Source organism: Callospermophilus lateralis, chromosome 1, assembly GCF_048772815.1.
Source record: "Callospermophilus lateralis isolate mCalLat2 chromosome 1, mCalLat2.hap1, whole genome shotgun sequence".
NCBI classification, from domain to species: domain Eukaryota; kingdom Metazoa; phylum Chordata; class Mammalia; order Rodentia; family Sciuridae; genus Callospermophilus; species Callospermophilus lateralis.
Genome location: NC_135305.1, coordinates 185417861 through 185438031, shown reverse-complemented (window position 1 = coordinate 185438031; position 20171 = coordinate 185417861). Strand labels below are relative to the sequence as shown.

The following is a 20171-nucleotide window of genomic DNA, read 5'->3' as shown; positions in this document are numbered from 1 at the left end:
TCCATGAAGGCCAGGCGCAATGACATACACCTGTAATCCCAGCAACTCAGGAGGCCAAGGCAGGAGGATCACAATTTTGAGGCCAGCCTTAGAAAAGTTAGCAAGCACCTCAACAACTTACTGAGATCCTGTCTCAAAATTTAAAAAGAAATAAATGAAAAGAACTAGGAATGGAGTTCAGTGGGTAAAGCACCCCTGGGTTCAATACCAAGTACCAACAGAACAAAAACAAAAACAAAAAAAACCCATAAAGGAAATAATGGGGAAATGTAAAATTATTGTTTCATCAATCTTATCTTCAAATACATGAACATCTTAGGGGCAGGACTACACATTTTGTTCAGCATCTAAAGGCATCTCAAGAAAAGAATTATTGCTCCACTAAGGAGCACCGTTTCTGTTTAAATGAAATCTGTCTGGTCCACATCTCATCCATTATTGGCATTGCTCAACAGGGTCAATTTTCTCCTCATGAGCTCTTGGGTGTGCCTACAGGTGGCTTCCAACTAGAGAAGCTCACACCTTTCTCAGAATAGAACAAGCAAGAAACTTCCACACAACAGACTTTACGTTACATTAGACCTCACACTGCAAGTATGGAGGGAACTACTCCCCACACTCACACTCTCATGAAAGAGTTTCCCAAAACCAGTTGAGGTGGGGCTAGAGATATATCTCAGGGGTATCAAAAAAAGAGATGTCCGGAGGATGCTAAAACCAGTTCACTTAGGGCTGGAAACAAAAACTAAAGGATTCTAACGTATTTTTCACATGGTGAAAAATATCAATTCCCAAATCACCCTGACATTTAGGGTTCTAGACTAAGTCAACTCTCCCTCTGATTTTCTTATACTAAAATATATAGTAGCAAGGCAGAGATGAGAGACAGAAAAACACATAGAGGTATAATGACTGTAGGTCACCAAAATCACTGTAACTATAAATAACATTCATGTAAAAAGCAGTGCCATAGGAAACATCTGCAAATAACTCTCAGTCATGGAGGACCTAGTGGATACCTTTCCTTCTTTCTTTCACATTTTAACACTTGGAACAGAAAAGGAATTGCCTCTCACTTCAGCTAGCTGTCATCTGCACACTGCCAAAATGATTTAAAATTGGGAGTTCTCAGCAGGGGCATGGTGGTTCACGCCTGTAATCCCAGCTACTCAGGAGAGTAAGACAGGAAGATCTCAAGTTGGAGGCTAACCTCAGCAACTTGGTGAGAACCTGTCTAAAAATTTAAAAAAGGTTGAGGATGTAACTCAGTAATAAAAGTTCCCCTGGGTTTTATCCCCAGTACTGACAAAAGAGAAAATCTGGGGGTTCTCAATTGATTCAATTAAGCATTCCTTTTATCATAGTACAAAGCATAACACCAAATTCTACAATTCCCATTTCTAAGGGGTCTTCCGTTGCTTTTGGAGGAGGACAAAGTTTAAAATAAACAGTATACGTTGACAACAGCAGTAACTATCAACATCGTGGACAATCAAGAACTCCATTATCTATAGTTTCTCCCTCTGAAAGTACAGTAACCAATTGGCTTAATCTACCTTCTTTCATATTACCTTGAAAAATTCTTATAAGGAATAGCCAGTTAGGACAGGCTTAAAGCATATCAAAAGGATAAAACCTGCTATTTTTTCATTTGCAACCAAACAGGTAGACTATAACAAGGTTATGTCCAAGCAGCCAGTTTCCATGTCCAGTACTACCTGCAGTTCAGCCCTCCGCCTCGACTTTCTGCATCTGGTGTGGCGAGTGCGTGGGGGCTCTCAAAGACAGCTGCATACTGTCTCTACTGAACAGAACCACCCGCTTCTCCCTTGTCCTCCTGCTCTGACATTACTGTCCCCCCACCACAAGTAAATAGAATCCCACTCCCATCATACACGTCCTACCCCACCACAAAGGACTACAAATCAACCTCAGCCACTCTTTGTCCCCCACACCACCATCCAGAGAGTTTCAAATCCATACTTAGAAAATTTTAATGGTATTACCCATGGGGAACCTTATAACTTCATAATATCCGGGAGCTTCTGTTCTCTTCACAGGTTCCATGAAGGGCCAAGCGCTTTGATGGCTCTTGGGTAAAGAAAAAAGTAAGGTATCTAATATGGAAATTCCACGTTGGGAAATCATTTCAAAATACTTGCATGAGGTAAACGAAGAGAACACCCACCTTCACCTGCTGGAGGATGCTCTTGAGGGTGCTGTACAGTTGGTCAGGATCTTTGGGCTCTTTACTTGAAAAGAAAAGAATAAACAGCAAGGATTAGCTTTTACCCTCTTTGCCAGCTGATTACTATTCAGCTAGGTCTCATAAAAAAAAAAAAGAAAAGAAAAGAAAAACTGGAACCATTCCAGAACGTTTAATGAAAAGTGAAACCCACCAACTATGATATAACTGATTATCATCAGTTTTCCCTTTTTTTCCTAAATTGCTGGGAGGTGAAAAAGATCACTTCTATTAACATCATCCACCCGTCTTACTTACCTTTTCTCTTTTCCACTTGGTTTCCAGCCTGTCTCTCCTAAATGTCAACAAAATCAAACACTAAATGAGAACTGCTTTTGGTCAAAAGAATAACATACTTCCTACTTATCAAAAGCACACTAAGTGATAGCCATGCCTCAACAAAAGTCTATTTTGGGGAATAGACAGAAATTAACAGAACTTATTTGCTTTCTTATATAGCTCACAACACCAAACGATTCCCAATCCAACAACATTATCCTGCACATTTGTGTTTTTGAAAGCAGGAACTCCAACCTCTTATGGAAAAGCAGAAAAAAAATAATGACCTAGTACTGTATTTTTTTGGATTGGAAATCAAATGATTTGCTAATCACCACGTCAAAGGGGAAAGCTGTTATTTTAAATCAGAACAAACCCTGCTCTGGTTTCTATTGTATTTGGCCAGGACCCTGCTTGTAATGTGAGATGGTTTACTGTAGACATCCTGGGGACCCATAGATCTGGATTTGATTTCCTGCTCTCTCCTAAACACTCACTTACCCTAAATATGTTGCTTAACATCTTGCCTCGTGAGTTTATCAAAACATAAATCAAATCAGAACTCTAAAAATCAGGAGATTATCCCTTTTGAGATTAGCTGATTTAAAAAAGGAAACAGATGAATGCTTGAAACAAATAAGCATTTGTGATATAAGCAGCTATTATGCCATTAACAGGGACCATATAGGGAAGTAGAATTTCTGGGTTTAACAGTACGATTTTTTCTATAGAATAGATATAATGAAGTAATCTCACCCAAATACATTCTTAATTTTCCTGGAGAACTCTATTTTGTTTTATTTTTTCCATCTTCAATATATTACATGAACATGGATTTGAACTAAATAAGAATATCAAATGATAGTCAATGATAGTCAATGGCTTTTAATCTACAAAAAACCCAATACAACTCATCTCTAACCTACAGAAAAGAACCCTTAGGAAAACTAATGTAAAATAAGGGACTTGTAATCAATTATATGATTTCCATGACACATGGAAAATAATCTTAAACTTTGAGGAAACTAATATATTCAAGCACATATCTCTGCAGTTTCAATTGTCATTCCAATAAGACTTGGTGCAAACAGCAAGATGTTTGAAGGAGATCAGAATTGTCTTATATCTAATTCTAACCATCTGACTATGTGCCATTTAATGTTAAATGAAATAACCATTCTGGGAGTCTATTTCCTCAAGTGTTAAGAGTAGAATTCCCTTCTTTCAGTGGTGCATACGGGTAGTGCCAAGCATTGTGCTACAAATGGCAGGCTCTCAACAAATGGTGGATATAGACAGCTCTAGCAAGAGGGCACTCTGGTTTCTATGAATTGGGAGAGGAGAAAAGACATTCACAGGAAAGCTTTTGCTGTCTTCATGGAGACAGAAGGGCAACAAAAGGCTTTTCAAATTACTGCACTCTGAAATTGTTTTAAACAATTCATGGTGTTACCAAAAGATGATGTTTTTAAAAAAAGGTCTATACATACTAATTCCAGGAATGCTTTCTATAGGAATCTGTCGAACTCCATCTTTAAAACAGGAAAGTCCAGGGTAGACTTTACGAATCTGGGCCTGTTTTCGTTCTATCAGCTTTTTAATTATCTGTAAAGCACAGGAAGAACACGTGGTTAGTGAAAAAAGTCTGCGATGATACAGTTCAAGTCAACAGGCCTAACGAAACATTTTCCTAACAAAGTATTTTTTATGAAACAAAATGGGAGAAAAGGATGAATGCTATTATCAGGTAAGAAATGAAAACATTGTTTTATATCATGGTCCTTTAGTGACATTTACACAACCATCTTCCAATGACTTGTCCCTGCCATCAAGAAAAGCCAATATTGAGAGAACACACTGCCCCTAAGGTCTACTTGTCATCTTTAGCATAAGAGCCAATTATTTTGCTTGGCTTCTTTGAGGAGCTCTGTCAGAGTTACAGGAAAGCAGCCCTGGGCATTCACTACCCAGTCAAGTGGCAGGGTCTCTTCACATCCATCAGCAAAGAACTGCTCTTTTGAGACTGGAGGAGATGAACAGGCCTCAGAAAGTCCCAAAAGCCTGGAACAGTTATAGCCCCACTATTATTTAAACTTCTCAAGGTTGAACCCCAACCTATACTGTTTGCTTCCCAAAAAGCTGCTCTAAAATATTGTCTGTTATTCAACACAACCATGACATGAGCCACCAGGGCTGATTCCAGAAGTCTGAAAGATGTTTTATTCTGTAAAAATAATTCTTAATATCCTCAGGTACCTAATTCCAAGGCATTGCCATTTTCTTTTAAAAAACAAAAACCTCAAAAACCCTAACCCTGAACATATCACAATTGTATGTTGGAAAAGAAAGCAAAACAAAACACATTAAAAGTCACTAACTGAATTCGCAAAGGAAAACAAAAAAATTCTAGTTCCTAAGTGCTTTATTTCAAACATATGGCTGGTAATGACTGAAGCATGAATATGTAATCCTAACAGTTAAACAATCAACTTCATAAAATGAAGGAGGCTAGTAAAAATATATTCCTGGTAAATCAAGATCAGCGCTGTCCAATAAGAAACACAATGTGTCCACTCCTGTAATTTAAAATCTTCTGGACAGCCATTTTTAAAAAGGCAAAAAGAAACAAGTTGAAGAATCCCAAGGGCACTCTCTTAAATGGATGCCTTCAGAGATACCTGGAGGACTATGGTTCAACTTAAAATTTTTTCTTTATCTTAAAGAAATTCTCAAGGGGCTGGGGCTGGGGCTCAGTGGTAGAGCGCTTGCCTGGCATGTGTGAGTCCCTGAGTTCGATCCTCAGCACCACATAAAAGTAAATAAGTAAAATAAAGGTATTGGGTCCAACTACAAATAAAAAATAAATATTAAAAAAAAGCTGACCTCAGAAGGTCATTTAAAAAAAAAAAAAGAAAGAAAAGAAATTCTCAAAAGTAAGTGTTCACCAAGTGGTTTCCATACACCTCACGTGGCACTTGGAAGATGGTAAACTTTTGAACAAAAGTAACTTTGTGGGAACGGGGGCTTCTTAACATCTCTATGCCTCCAAGCATCACTTAGGAGACAAGAGGCATTTCACATGTGTTCCAGTGAAATGAATCCTATCCTCTCTCAAATCCTATCTCAGTCCTATATCCTACTGCTATCAGTTTCACAGCCACACCCAAACAAAACTGGGGAGAGGATTCCCCATTTCTAATGTCACCAAGTCCTAATATGCCTTCCTACTTAAAAAAAAAATGTATTATATATATATATATCATTAATTTGCCCCATCCTTACTTTCGTTCCTCCAAACCCAGTCTCTTGTAGTCTCACGTGTGGATTTAGATTTCATCTGCCTGCACATACAGGCACAGGCATGTGCTCACCCCATTCTGCCCATTTATAGACTATTTGTCAAATAGTGTCTTTTTTTCATCCATATACCTAATGATCCTCCCTAGTCATGTAGCTATCAATCTACTTATGGGGCACCCTGAGTCTTTGCTCATACTGACTCAATTACCAGGATTTCTAGTTCAAAACGATCACCCACAAGGCCAATTCATGTGATGGGAGGCTCCAATGGATCCCATCTTGCCCGTGGAGTCAGCTCTCATGAAATAGTACTTAACTCCCCACTCTGGTCTGCCTGTCAACTCTGCGAGGTTTTTCTCTCCGCCTCCACTAATGACTTCAACTTACTCTGCCCTTGTACTCTCTTAGAAGCAGCAAAGTCCTCAGCATATACAGTTTGATTGCGACCACCAAGCAACTTTTACTTTTCATTGTAAAAAGTTTTGGATTTTAGATCATTTCTGATTTGGAGATTTTCAGATTAGGAATGCTCCATGGGTAGAGTCAGTGTACATATTCCAACATCTGAAAGAATCCGAAATCTGATGCACTTTCTAGTCACAAGAATTTTAGATAAGGGATACTCAATCTGTATGTGCATCCAAATAAATTATTTTATTATAATGAATTCAGATTTTTTTTTTTTTAAAAAAGAACTAGGTTAACAGCTCCCAACCTCCAACATGGACTTCAATGGTATGTGTGAGAAAAGGAGGCAAAGAGGGAGGAGAAGGGAGCCAAGAACACAGAAGAAAAAGAAGGGGGAGGCAGCCTTGCCTTCTAAAAGCTTGAGTGCTTTGTTGGCCATCTAAAATAGCTCTGTGCAGCTGGCTGTCCCTGGAGGTGGGAAGGGCCAACAGAGTACAGCATGAATGTGCAGACTCTGCCAAGGGAATCCTGCTCTCAGCTGACACTGGGGGGTGAACTGGTACCACGGGGAAGAGGACTGAGGAAAGCGCAGCCCACCGTGCAGTGAGGGCTGGAGTTGGCCAGCAGCCTCTGAAGCGAACACACTGCTGCAGAATCCAAACCTGCTCATTAGGCCCCAAGAGAACAATGAGGAAAGCCAGCTCCTCAGAGGCAGGGGGAAGAGGAACCTGCAGCCACCTCATTAACTCCTCCAAGTGCCCTTTCTAGAAGCCTCTATCAGACTGACATCTTGGACCAAGAAGCCAAAGAGTCATTTTTATTTTCTAATTTAAAAAAAAAATCACTTAAAAATAAGTTTGATCCATCTTAAATAAAATGAAGACATTAATGAGTAGCTACCATGCACCAGAGTAAGGAGCTCTACTAACACGGGTAACACTTGACAGATAAGTAAGAACTGGGAGTAAGGATGTTAGTAGCAACCAGAAAACGAAGATGAAGTGTAAGACAGATGTCTTTCTTTGGTGATTTGTTAGAGTGCACCAGAATGGATAACAGAAGTACTGAGTGGAATGGATGTGGGATGACACAGCCACAAACTCCACTGTCTGAACTCCAACAAACTGAGGGGAGCAAGGACATGATTCTGGAGGAAGGGAGGGAGCATGGGGGTAGAAAAGGTGGTGGAATGAGATGGACATCATGACCCTAGGTACATGTATGAAGACACAAATGGTGTGACTCGACTTTGTGTACAACCAGAGAAATGAAAAATTGTGCTCCTTTGTGTACCATGAAACAAAATGCATTCTGCTGTCATGTATATACCAAATTAGAACAAGCAAATCAATTTAAAAAGAAAAGGACATGGTTCTGGGCTTAACACACAAAGTTCATTCATTTAATAAATGGCCTTTCTGTACTTCCCAATTACACTCCTTTCATGTTGTTTTTCTTATTCTGCCTTAGAGAAACTGAAAATTATTATGTGCTCAAACCTATCAGCCCTTCCCCTGATGGCTCCATTTAATTCATAAAAGATGTGATTCCAACATCATATAATAAATCACTTAATACTTAGCAGGATACTCCTTTGGAACATGCAATGAAAAGGAGCTTTTAATGCAGGCTTCGGTAAATGCCTATGTAAGATGAATAATTAAAATCCGAACAGGTGGAGCAAACCAGTGCTGGATAGGTTCAAAGGATAAACTGGAACAGAAGTGGAAATGGCTTGTTGTGTGTGGATGAAGGGCGTGGGTAATGAAGGAAGACACCCAGCAAGAAGGTGAAAGTATCAGTAATGGTCTTGAGAGAATTCATTTGAGATGAAACCAAAGAGTTAAGATTAAAAAGGATGGCTGACGGGGGAGCTGGGGTTGTAGCTCAGTGTTAAAGTGCTTGCCTCGCATACAGAGGGCATGGGGTTCGATCCTCAGCAGCACATAAAAAAAATAAAGGCTTTGTGTCCATCTACAACTACAAAAATTAAAAAAAAAAAAAAAAGGATGGCTGAGGGCAGAGAGTACAAGGCTTTGCAAGACAAAATTAAAGTATGCCATCGTATTTTATACCAATTGAACTAGCACTGATTCTCTTAGGAGTGTGGCCTAAAAAGGAGACAAATGACCCATGGCAGGTTGAGAGTACAGCATACAGTACACCTGTACACACAGAACCCAACGAAAGGAACCCACCCCAAAGAAGGCTAGCTGGCTGGAAGGAATACAGGTCAACCTACTTACCTCCTTCTGCTTTTTAATAATGACAGAAAATTCTGTGTATGGAATTCGGGGATTTAGCTCACATCCCATCAAAGTGGCGCCTTCATAATCCTTGATGTAGCCCACGTATTTGGTTTTAGGTATTTTAATTTCTTTGGAAAAACCCTACAAAGCAAATAAATTCATTCATAGAGACATTGTACAGTAACTATCTATTGAGTGCTTACTATGTGCCAGGCCCTGTGCGAGGAACCAGGATGCGCTCTCTTCAAGGTCCCACTGCCCTACTGTGAAGAGGCTTAGCTTAAAAACCACCCATGAAGTTCAAAAAACATCAGAAACCAAACAGTGCAAACAGGAAGCTAGACAACATAAAAGCTATGACCCTAATAAATCAAATTTAAAAGTGTGAAATGGAAATGGAATTAACTAAAAATTAGGTTTAATTTTGCATTGAATTACAATATAAATATGATTATTATAAAGAACCCCCCTCAAAGTAGTGAGGGGGGTGCCTAGGATTCTTAAAAATATCAGTAACTAATATTAATATAAATTTGAAAAGAAAAACTTGATAAAAACTACAGCAATTAGCTAGACTTAGTGCAGCTTAACCCTGGCAGCTCAGGGGACTGAGGCAGGAGGATCACAAGTTCAAGGCCAGCCTCAGCAACTTAGGGAGGCTCTAAGAAATTTAGTTAAATCCTATTTTAAATAATAGAGGGCTGGGGTTGTGTCTCAGTAGAGAACTACCCCTAGGTTTAATCTCCAGTACCAAAACAAACAAACAAACAAACAAACAAAGATAGCAATTACAACTGGGAATGTAGCTCAATGGTAGAGCATGTGTTTAGCTTGAGAGAGGTCCTGGGTTCAATCCCCAGAACTATTAAAAAAAAAAAATTCAATTAAAAAGAACCTTGATATTAAAGAAATAAAACTTTAACTAGAAGTTTTTAACTAGAAGTTTTTCAGGTGAAAAACTTCTAGACCACCATAATATATAGCTGATTCAGTGATATTCATAGTTTGCAATATATTCATCTACATGCTTTAGGCTATAATAACAACAGTACTGAGGGTATATATTAAATATTATAAGTAATACCACATAATGTAAACCTAATTTTCCTCAAAGTGACTATTTGCATAAAATAAATTGGACTTCATAACTATTACCTGTGATATTCTGTCTCATCTCTCAGCTCAGACTTACATTCCCAGTAACTATTGCCATCATCCTCAAAGAGGACCACAGAAGAGTCATTTTTTTTTTTTTTGGTACTGGGGATTGAACCCAGGGACACTTTACTGTTGAGCCACCATATCCCCAGCCCATTTTATTTTATGTTTTGAGACACCGTTTTGCTAAGTTGCCTAGGGCCTCACCAAGTTCCTGAGGCTGGACAACTCTACACACTTAGGACTGAGAGTGTCTCTTAGTCTAGGGAGACCATACTTTAGAATGTCAGGATACGATACGATGCTTCATTTACAGATGACATTTGTTCATTCACTCAACAAGCAGTTGTGTAGTACTTTGTCTGTTATAACCTCTAGTCCAGTATGTAGTTTACTCCTAGCATATGGCTTACAAAATAAAAATACTTCTTATAAATAGAAACACTGAAAGGGGAAAAAAAAAACTTATTTGGATGAGAGCTACCTGAATCATTTTAAGAAAATGAATGGCAGAACAATGTTGCGCAGTGAAAAACACACCTGTTTCTTGAAGTATCCGATTGCATATTCATCTGCATATGTGAGGAAGTTCAGGATGTCATGTTTTATATGATATTCTTTCAAATGATTCATCAGATGTGTTCCATAGCCCTGTGTGGAAGTTAGTATACAGACAAATATGTTAGGTTCTGGAGAAAAGAAATTCCTACAAGGTTATCAGGAAATGTTGCAAATTTTGGAGTTCGAGTTTTGATATATTTTACCAAATAGGGCCTTTCCTTAAAGAAATATAATATTGACCCTTTCTTGCATTCCTGAACTTGGAGCTATAAAACTTAGTTCAAAACTCTTATTTGAGATAAATATCAGCATTTGAAAATACAACTTTTTGCTTCTTTGAAATTAACAACCAAAGGCTGTGGGTATAGCTCAGTAGCAGAACATGTGCCTTAGCATAATGTGTGAGGCCCTGGGTTCAATCCCCAGTGTGAATGGAGAAGGAAAGGTGAAAGAAGGAAAGGAGGGAGGGAGGGAGTAGAAAATAACATAGGCTGCAAGTTGCTAGTTTATTTCTAAAACTTACTTGAATATTAATATGAAAGTTTTTGGAGTAAATGTTATGAATTTCTGCCTACTCTCTAAAGTACCTGAAAACCTCAGATGAAAAGAGGTTTGTGAGTGAAATGTGCTGATCTTCACTAGAATATTTATTAATCCAAGTGTCTGTGGTATACCATGTATCAGCAACTCATCTAAAAAAACTGTATCAACAAATGCACAGGATTTTCAACTTGATCTTATCAGACCTTTCCAAACAAGTTCTAAGAAGCCCAGACTCTCTAAGACAGCCAAAGTACATTAGGAAGTAACTAAAAACAGTGAACAACGTTGAATAAATAAGTGGTTTAAATATGAAAAATGTAAGCAAGTACTAGTTAAATTTATTGGGAAAACCTCCTTTAAAAAAGAAAAGAAAGATGAATGTAAATCCAAGCATCCACAGACAAATACCTTCACACAAAAAGACCCAAATGTGCTCACAGGTATGATCTCACAGAACCATAGCACTGCAAGGGCAGAAGGGTCTTTGGAAATCATGGAGTCTAATTCCACTTCCCATGTGAAACTACAAGTCTTTTGTCATTTATCATAAGAAGGTAGGTAATCTGCTGCAATACATTCAATGCAGGATATGTTTTGGTTCTGAGATGGACCAACTTATTTTTAGGCATGAAGACCTTCCTACCATTCACCAGAGATCTGTCTGGCCCCTCGTTTTTTCTTTTTTTCTTTTTTTTAGTTGTAGATGGACACAAAACATTTATTTGTTTTTATGTGGTGCTCAGGATTGAACCCAATGCCTCATCTGTGTGAGGCAAGCGCTCTGCCACTGAGCCACAATCCCAGCCCCTGGCCCCCTCATTTCTGCTTTTAACAGCTAGCTCTTCAAGCCCTTGAAGTGTATACTGTCCTATTCTTGCCCATCTCCATCTCCCGAGTCCCAAGCAAAGCATCATCAAAGCTACAGTCATCATTCTTTATATGGGATGACTTGAGGACCCCTCATCAACCTAAACACTTTTTCCAGGACTTTCTCCAATATAGCAATGCCTTCCCTAAAGCATGGATCCTTGGACATAATGATGATCAGGTAATTCTCTGTCCTACAAACAGGAGAGCAGTATCATCTCCCTCTTCTGGAAATTGTTCTGTCACTGATGTTATTCAAATACATTTTAGCTTTTCACGAACATATCACAGTACTGAAACACTGTAAGTTTTGAATAAAAACATGAATACAATATTCTTCTGTTTAAGGAGAAGACAGTAAAATGAGAAAGATAAATTTATAAATACACGATTAAAATAGATAGTTGCAGTGTTCCATGTGGGAGCAACTAGCCCCATGGAGTGATTTAAATGTGACTAATCCAAATTGAGATGTGCTAGAAGTATAAACTACACAGAAAGAAAATTTTCATTATTAAACTTTTTACTTGTTACATGCTGACATGGCAATATTTTGGACACAGTAGGTTAAATAAGTAGTACAGCATGGTGGTGCATGTCTCAGGAGGCCGAGACAGGAAGATCACAAATCAAAGCCAGGCTCAGCAACTTAGCGAGGTGCTAAGCAACTGAGTGAAACCCTATCTCTAAATAAAATACAAAACAGGGCTGGGGATGTGACTCAGTGGTCAAGTGCCCCTGAGTTCAATCCCTGGAACCCACATCCCCCACACCCCATAAAATAGTACAAAAATAATTTCATCTGTTTATTTTTACTCTTTGTAATATGGCCTCTAGAAATTTTAAAATTATGTATGTGACTGGTTTGAGTCTCACATTATATAACTATTATGCAGCTCTGAAAAAGTGATGTATTTGTACCTATAACAGTAAAAGAAAGAAAGAAAGAAAGAGAAAGAGAATGAAAGGAAGGAAGGAAGGAAGGAAGGAAGGAAGGAAGGAAGGAAGGAAGGAAGGAAGGAAGGAAGAAAGAAAGACCACATAATAATTAAGGGAATGAAAAGGGATGGAAGGAAATAAGAAGTTTAAGCTAGGCCTTAAAAGTGGTTGTCAAATGAAAGACATGGGAAGGAGATGGATTTGAAATCTAAATGTAAGATAAAAAAGACCTTTACAAAAGTATTACAAAAGGACATAAGGTGGGGCATTGTGGCACATGATTTATAATCCTAGCTACTTAGGAGACTGAGGCTATTAGTTTCAAGAGATCAAGGGCAGCTGGACCATATAGTGAGATCTTATCTCAAAATAAAATAAAAAGGTCTGGATGGTAGAGCACAAGCAAGATCCTGGGTTCAATTCCCAGCACACAAAAACAAACACACAAAAAAAAACATGCTGTGGGGGGAACGTGTAGCTCAGTGGCAGGCCATTTGTCTACCACAGCCCTGGGATCAATCCCTTGTTACTGCAAGAAAAATGTGTGTGTGTGTATATAAAAAGAAATAATATTACATAAAGGTATAAAAAGGCTTCTTCAAGAAAATATAAAATGCAAAAGTATAAAGACTGATATTAAGTAGACTACTACTTCGAATCTTTAAACTTCGTTAAGATACCATAAGCAATTTAAGATACCATAAATGACATATAAATGTTACTAAGTCTTAACAAGAATATATTATTATCTTCTATAGGATCAATACCAAGGGGGGGCAGTCTAAATGAAACATTGTCAAAGGATAGGCACAAATAACAAATATTACCAATAAAGAAACAAATATGTCCAACAGCATAGAAATCAGAACACTCCACCATAAGATGAAATATTTCAACAATAATTGTCAGTAAGGATAAGGAGAAATGATATTCTACAACAACACTGGTAAAAATGTAAATTCAGAGGCCCATTAAAAGAGCAATCTAGAAATTAGATTGGACATATTATTCATACAGCAATTCAACTTCTATTACTTAAATTATGATGCATCTGCCTTATAAAATATTATAGAAAGAATAAAACAGCTCTATATCATCACTAGTAGAAATTTCTGCAATGAAAAAAATATATAGAAAAAAGAAAAGAAATTTCTGCAATGATGGAAATGTTCTTTATGAGCTAGGTATGTGGCTCAGTGATAAAGTGCTTGCCTAACATGTGTGATGTCCTGAGTTCAATTCCCAGTATGGCAAAATATATATATATATTTTTTTTCCAGGAAATGTTGTTTATGCTATCCAATATGGTAGCACAGGTGGTTACTGTGTACTTGAGTAACTGACGAACGAAATTATAAAATTAACTTAATTAATCTAAGTATAAATTTATATAACCAAACGTATACAATGAAGTTGAAAGATCTCTACAACATAATGTTAAGATTATTTTATAAGCACAAGAATCTATGCAGGGCTGGGATTGTGGCTCAGTGGTAGAGTGCTCGCCTAGCAGGCATGAGGCATTGGGTTCAATCCTCAGCACCACATTTAAAAATAATAATAATGTGCCCACCTAAACTAAAAAAAAATAAATTTTTTTTTAAAAAAGAATCTATGCAGTATAGATTCTTTTATGTAAACAACAAAACACACCAGGGACATTCCAATGTATGTAAATCAAAAGAGAAGTACCTGGAAGGACAAATAAAAAGTTCACAATAGTGAGTTGGGGGTAGGGCTTTTGCTTTATATGAAGATAGATTTTTGCATGACTTATGTAACAAAAATTATCATCATATTTTTTTCAGTGCTTTACCCACTGAGAACATCCCTCGTCCTTTCATTTTTATTTTGAGACAGGGTTTCACTAAGTTCCTAAGGGTCTTGCTAAGTTGGTAAGCTGGTCTCGAACTTGCAATCCTCCTGCCTCAGCTTCCAGTGTCAACTGGCATCACAGGCAAGTGCCACTGTACCCAGCTAAAAATTATTTTTAAAGATAAAAACTGAAGAAAAGGGGAAGGGTTGTTTAGTCACTGGGAAACACGTGTATAGGTAAAGTGTTGCCTTGAAATTCATTAAAAAAAACTATTCCTCTAACGAAGCTCCTGTCACTATAGACGTAGTTGATGCGAGAGAGCTAGGATTTTGTTATATGTACCACCTTGTAAAGAGTTAATAAAATCTGGGTGTGGTGGCACATGCCTGTAATCCCAGTGGTTTAGGAGCTGAGGCAGGAGGATTGTGAATTCAAAGTCAACCTCAGCAACTTAGAGAGGCTCTGTCTCTAAATAAAGTATAAAAAAGGGCTGAGGATGTGGCTCAGTGGTAAAGTAGCCCTGGTACAAAAGAAGAGTTAATAACACTATAAATTTTCACCTCTTTACCCTAAAATTCAAGGATGGTTCTTTGGTAGCTTCTTACAACCTGCATAAGATATCTGTCATCAGTGTCAACTAGTTTGTCACCTCTACAAAGAAAGTTTCCCCATTCCAAGTTGCTTGTGATGAGGGATGGTGTTTTTCAACATGAACCTCCTCTGCGTCTAGTTATGACTCACAGGTAAACATCATCTTGGTTAGAGATAACACTGAAAACAAAGCTATTATAAGCAAATGTTTAGATATTAACCCCAAAACTATTTCCTTGTTTTTATTCCTGCATTTTAAACTGTCGCCAAAAGGATTCCTTTCCAAATCCACTTGGTAACTTCAAAGCTTATTTAAATGTTTATTGTGGTAAACAACTGTAGAAGTAATATAATTTCTGAGTTACATATAAGAAAGTCAAATAGTTTTTACATGACAAGGTATTCTAAGCCAGGTGAGGAGTTTCAAATAAATTTCAAATAAATTCTCAAATGTTACCTTTGTGTGTACTTTGGGCAAGATAAAATCACATGCAAATCTTATTTAATGTATTCATAGGATTTGGTATATAAGCCTGATTCTCCAAAATGACTGAAGAAGACTTTTAAAGTAACATTTAGCCAAGATCTTTAATATGGTGAATAAACATTTAAACCTCTATCTATACAACCAGGCATGATGGCATATACCTGTAATCCCAGCCACTTGGGAAGATCCCAAGTTTAAGGTCTGTCTCAGCAACTTAGCAAGACCCTAGTCAATTTAGCAAGTCCCTATGTAACTTGGCAAGACCCTTTCTCAAAGTAAAAAATAAAAAAGAGCTAGCTGGAAGTAGTCAGTGCCTACTGATTACTGAATCCCTGCATGTAATCTCCAGTATCAAGAAGAAAAAAAAAAAAAACAATACCTGTATTTATGCATTGCTGTTCTCACAGATATAGGCTGCTGCCACTGGGACCCATGAAGTCTTAAGAATACTACCTATGAGCTGGAGTTGTGGCTCAGTGGTAGAGCACTTGCCTAGCATTTGTGAGGCACTGGGTTCAATTCTCAGCACCACATATAAATAAATAAATAGGTCCATCATCAACTAAAAATAATTAAAAAAAAAAAAAAGAATAGTACCTGTGTCAGGAGTTGTTCAATAACCCATAACTAATGACACAGGAGAGTGAAAAGACCAGAAAACAAATGGAAGAACTGCTTCTCCCATTCCTATTCCTACTAAAGAGCAAGTCCCTAATGTTTTTTCATATATATTGAGGGAAATTTTATTCATCTATTCCATTCAGTTGTGAAAAACTAATCATTTTCTAAAACTGCATTTCCAAGTCATTCAAGTGGTTCTTTTTTTGTTTGTTTGTTTGTTTGTTTTGTTTTGTTTGTTTGTTTGTTTTCCCCCTCTAGTTCTTTCTATTGAGTTTGTGATGTTTGGCTACTTTCCTTTAAGTCTTTAGAAAATTACATGGTTTAGAGGGGAAAAAAATAAATTGTCCTTCTGGGAAGTAATATGACAAAGCATCCAATTCATATTAAATAACTTCAGTTTTCCTCTTTCCCAGGGAAGAGATAATCTATGCTAAAAGTGTGTCCAAGTCAACCTTAATCAACCTTTTCAAACAAGAAATAGCTATTGTTAAAGACAAAAATTATGCAACCTTTCTGAAATGGAAAACCAAAAGGATATTTTTCAGGTCTTATCTCTATGAAAGTAAAATTTTTCCTTTAAGTAAGGTCCTAAACTCTAGACATTTGGAAATATATGGATATTTGGACATTTCTCATTTTGTCAAAGGGTAAAAATGATAAAGATAGCAGTAATGCCATCTAAAGATGTGCTGTCAGAATTCCTTGAAAAATCACCAGAGAACAATTTCCAACACATTTAGGACTTCACCTTCCCCAGTCAGAATGATGAATGTTAAGACAGTCAAATCGCATTTGCCCTTTGATGCTTAGTGCTAGGAGTCAAAGACAAAAGGCTCCACTTGAGCTTCATGAGATTAGATACATCACAGCAACTTTAATTGGCACTGTACCTAGAGAGTAAACCTGTTAATAAAAGCAAAAGCACCAACAAGTGACTGTAACCCTCAACCAAAGAATGATTCCTTCTAGTGATTTATTTTTGGTTTTTGGAAATGGATGTCCCTAGCTCTGCATATGTAATCTGTGAACCGCTCCCCACTTGTGCCTCCTGAGTACCTGATATGTGACTAGGTCAAGCTGAGAGGAGAGTAAAGCATACACTGGATTTCAAGGACTTAATATAAGTCAAATAATATAAATAGTCTCAACAATTATTCATGATATTCAATACTAAGCAAAATAAAATGTTTCAAAAATTAATCTCACCTGTTTCCACTTGCTTTTTTATAAATGTATCTTAAAACACATATATAGCTTCTATCTGCAGGTTGCGTTATGCTTCTGTTGGATAATATCACTGGAGACTTTCTAATAAGTTTTCTTGGCAGTTATCTAAATATGAGCTGTTTCTCTCTCCACTACCACCACAGTTTTCCATGATATTCTTTAGGGTTTCCTAAATACCAAATGAATAATCTTCTAAGGATACATTTTCTGATTTCCTTTTTCCTAAGAACAGCAGAGCAGCACATGACAGGGTCTAGAGGAGAACTCTCTGTGCCTGCCCAAAGGGAATCTAGTTCATTCTGACCAGACCAACCATAATACCAATAAAACACAGCCAGAGTTCCCAGGGAAGAGATAATCTATGCTCAAAACAATCAGGGGGAAACAAAAACAAAAACATTCCAAACCCTACATGAATAGGAATACTGTACTCGAGTTTTTCATGACTTCCTGTATTAGCATCTCTTTAGTCCTTGTCCCCTTTAGGGGAAAGGGCATACGAATTTTTCTCAGGCATAAGCCGCTTAGGTCATTTTCCTAATCCAGATAAACCACATCCTTTCTGGCGTTTCAGCACTGACAGGTGTGGGTATGCACGTACACTCAGGCATGTGTGTGTTGTGTGTCAGTTAATAATGAACATTGAAATTTGCTTTCAAACACCTCTCTCTTCATTTGCTATAGGCTACACTTAAGTTGAATACTGGGTTGTGCCGTGTGCTTTGGCCCAAGGTCCAACAAAGCCTTGAACAACCCTACTTGTTGGTAAATGGAACAGTTTGCTCTCCTCACACATACACCCACACACACACACTCACAGTGAATGGACTCTTCACAAAAAGTCCTGAACTTCATTCTGAACCTTCTCTGGCCATGGCCCAGAAAGCTCCTCCCAAGCTCCACAGCTTTAGTGAGAAGCCCCACATTCTGCTTTTCTTCTAAGACCTTGGGTTTCCCTTACCTTGACTTGCTCATTTGAGGTTACAGCACAGAAAACAATCTCTGTGAATCCTTGGGATGGGAACATCCGGAAACAGATACCACCAATAACACGGCCATCTTTAATTAAAGCAAGGGTTTTGTGTTTCCTGAAAGAATAAGATTATGTCAGAGTTTTACCTATCTTGGTAATATGAATATACTTTTCGAGGCATTCTTTAATAACCAAGAAGGGGGTTCAACCGCCTTGAGCTTCTATGGGAACTTCCTTCATCTAGCCACTATCTTCACTAGACCATCCATCCACCTAGACTTTTTAGAGCACGAGACTTCATCAGAGCTCCCCTCAGTACCAGAGGCAACTCACCTAAGAAGTGTGTGAAGTCTACAAATGGAAAACAGAGAATGTGTGAAGGTGCTCTGAAACGGATGCACCCAATTCCCAGGGGACCCACCGTGGGGGGGTCAGGGAATGCTCATGTCATGGCCAAACATGGCATGTATTTCAGAAGGGTTTGTTCTTACTCAAAAACATTATAGAAACATTATGGGAAAAAAAAAAAAATCCACACGTCCAATTGGTGAAACTCTGTATACAGAATTTATCAGACCTTCTCTGTAAAGCATTACTCTGAACTGTCACATGCATATGTTATAGTTCATATGGGCTGTTGGGCTGTATGTACTAGAACACATCCAATTAGAGAAGTGTGTGAGAGAGAGAGAGTGAGTGAGTGAGTTTGTGTGTGTGTGTGTGTGTGTGTGTGTGTATGTATGTGTTAAAGCAATGTATTTTCAAAGTTAATCTGTCTTATATACCAATAATTTTCCCAGTGTTCACTGACCTTGGCAACAATGGAACCCACTTGAATCAACAAAACCAAAATGCTTTGATGATGAAAAAAGAAAGGCGACCTCTTATTGTGTATATTCTCTCACTGCTAAAATGAATGAAGCACAGGATAGTCACCAGCAATTTAAAATATAAAGCTCCATTATTATTAACATTTATACATTGTTGAAAAATTAATCATAGTGCTTTTTGATGTGAAGATTAACTTGATGTAGCCTATACCCACAGTGTGACATGAGGCAAGAGGATTCAGTGGGTGGTAAGGGCTGACTTTCACTATCTAAGAGGAACTACTCTTTCACTTTAAAAGGAATTAAAGAAAAAGAAAGAGCAAAGCTCAGCTTACGGGTCAAAGACAAGCCGTGTGATGTATTCTTTTGGCATTCGGGGCAGCTGATGGGAGAACACATTCTGTAGGCCAACCAGCCACATCAGGATCTTCTTGTTTGGTTTCTGGTTCAGGGAATTGCCGATCACATGAAACTCAATTACACCTCTCCGTTCTTCCAGCCTTGCTGCCTCGTCCCTAGCCGAATGTGCTGACAGAAAATTGGTCTGAGATGCAAGAGACAGGAGAAAAAAAAAAAAGAGTTATTTTCATAAGATAGTGAAACTGGAACATATCAAAACTTGTCTTCTAAGCTGGGTATAATGGAGCACACCTGTAATCTCAGGTACTTAGAAGGTTGAGGCAGGAGGATCCCAAGTTTGAGGCCAGATGGGACAACTTAAAAGGAGTTAGACACTGAGTCAGAGATTAAAAAGTATTTGGGGGGCTGGGGATGTGGCTCAAGCGGTAGTGCGCTCGCCTGGCATGCGTGCAGCCCGGGTTCGATCCTCAGCACCACATACAAAGATGTTGTGCCCGCCGAAAACTAAAAAATAAATATTAAAAAAAAAAAAAATTCTCTCTCCTCTCTCACTCTGTCTTTAAAAAAAAAAAAAAAAAAGTACTTGGGCTGGGATTGTGGCTCAGCAGTAGAGCACTTGCCTAGCACAGGTGGTACCCAGGTTCAATTCTCAGCACCACATAAAAATAAAGGCATTGTGTTGTATCCATCTACAATATATATATATATATATATATA

At 38.0% G+C, this 20171-nt stretch overlaps 1 protein-coding gene across 5 annotated transcripts in view; it reads right to left on the bottom strand.

The window, feature by feature from the left end:
- Positions 1-20171, bottom strand: part of Kat2b (lysine acetyltransferase 2B) — a 105838-nt gene that overhangs the window by 4210 nt on the left and 81457 nt on the right. For 2 of the 5 annotated variants that reach the window (XM_076842814.1, XM_076842819.1), the window contains 8 exons: positions 19430-19638; positions 18253-18379; positions 10180-10290; positions 8479-8622; positions 4015-4129; positions 2504-2540; positions 2189-2252; positions 2007-2091 (listed from right to left, as the gene is read on the bottom strand). In XM_076842814.1, coding sequence (XP_076698929.1) covers positions 2007-2091; positions 2189-2252; positions 2504-2540; positions 4015-4129; positions 8479-8622; positions 10180-10290; positions 18253-18379; positions 19430-19638 — 892 coding nt within the window. Of the gene's footprint in view, positions 1-2006; positions 2092-2188; positions 2253-2503; positions 2541-4014; positions 4130-8478; positions 8623-10179; positions 10291-18252; positions 18380-19429; positions 19639-20171 lie in introns of those variants that run through there. The other 3 variants (XM_076842825.1, XM_076842853.1, XM_076842839.1) reach the window with 3 other exon arrangements.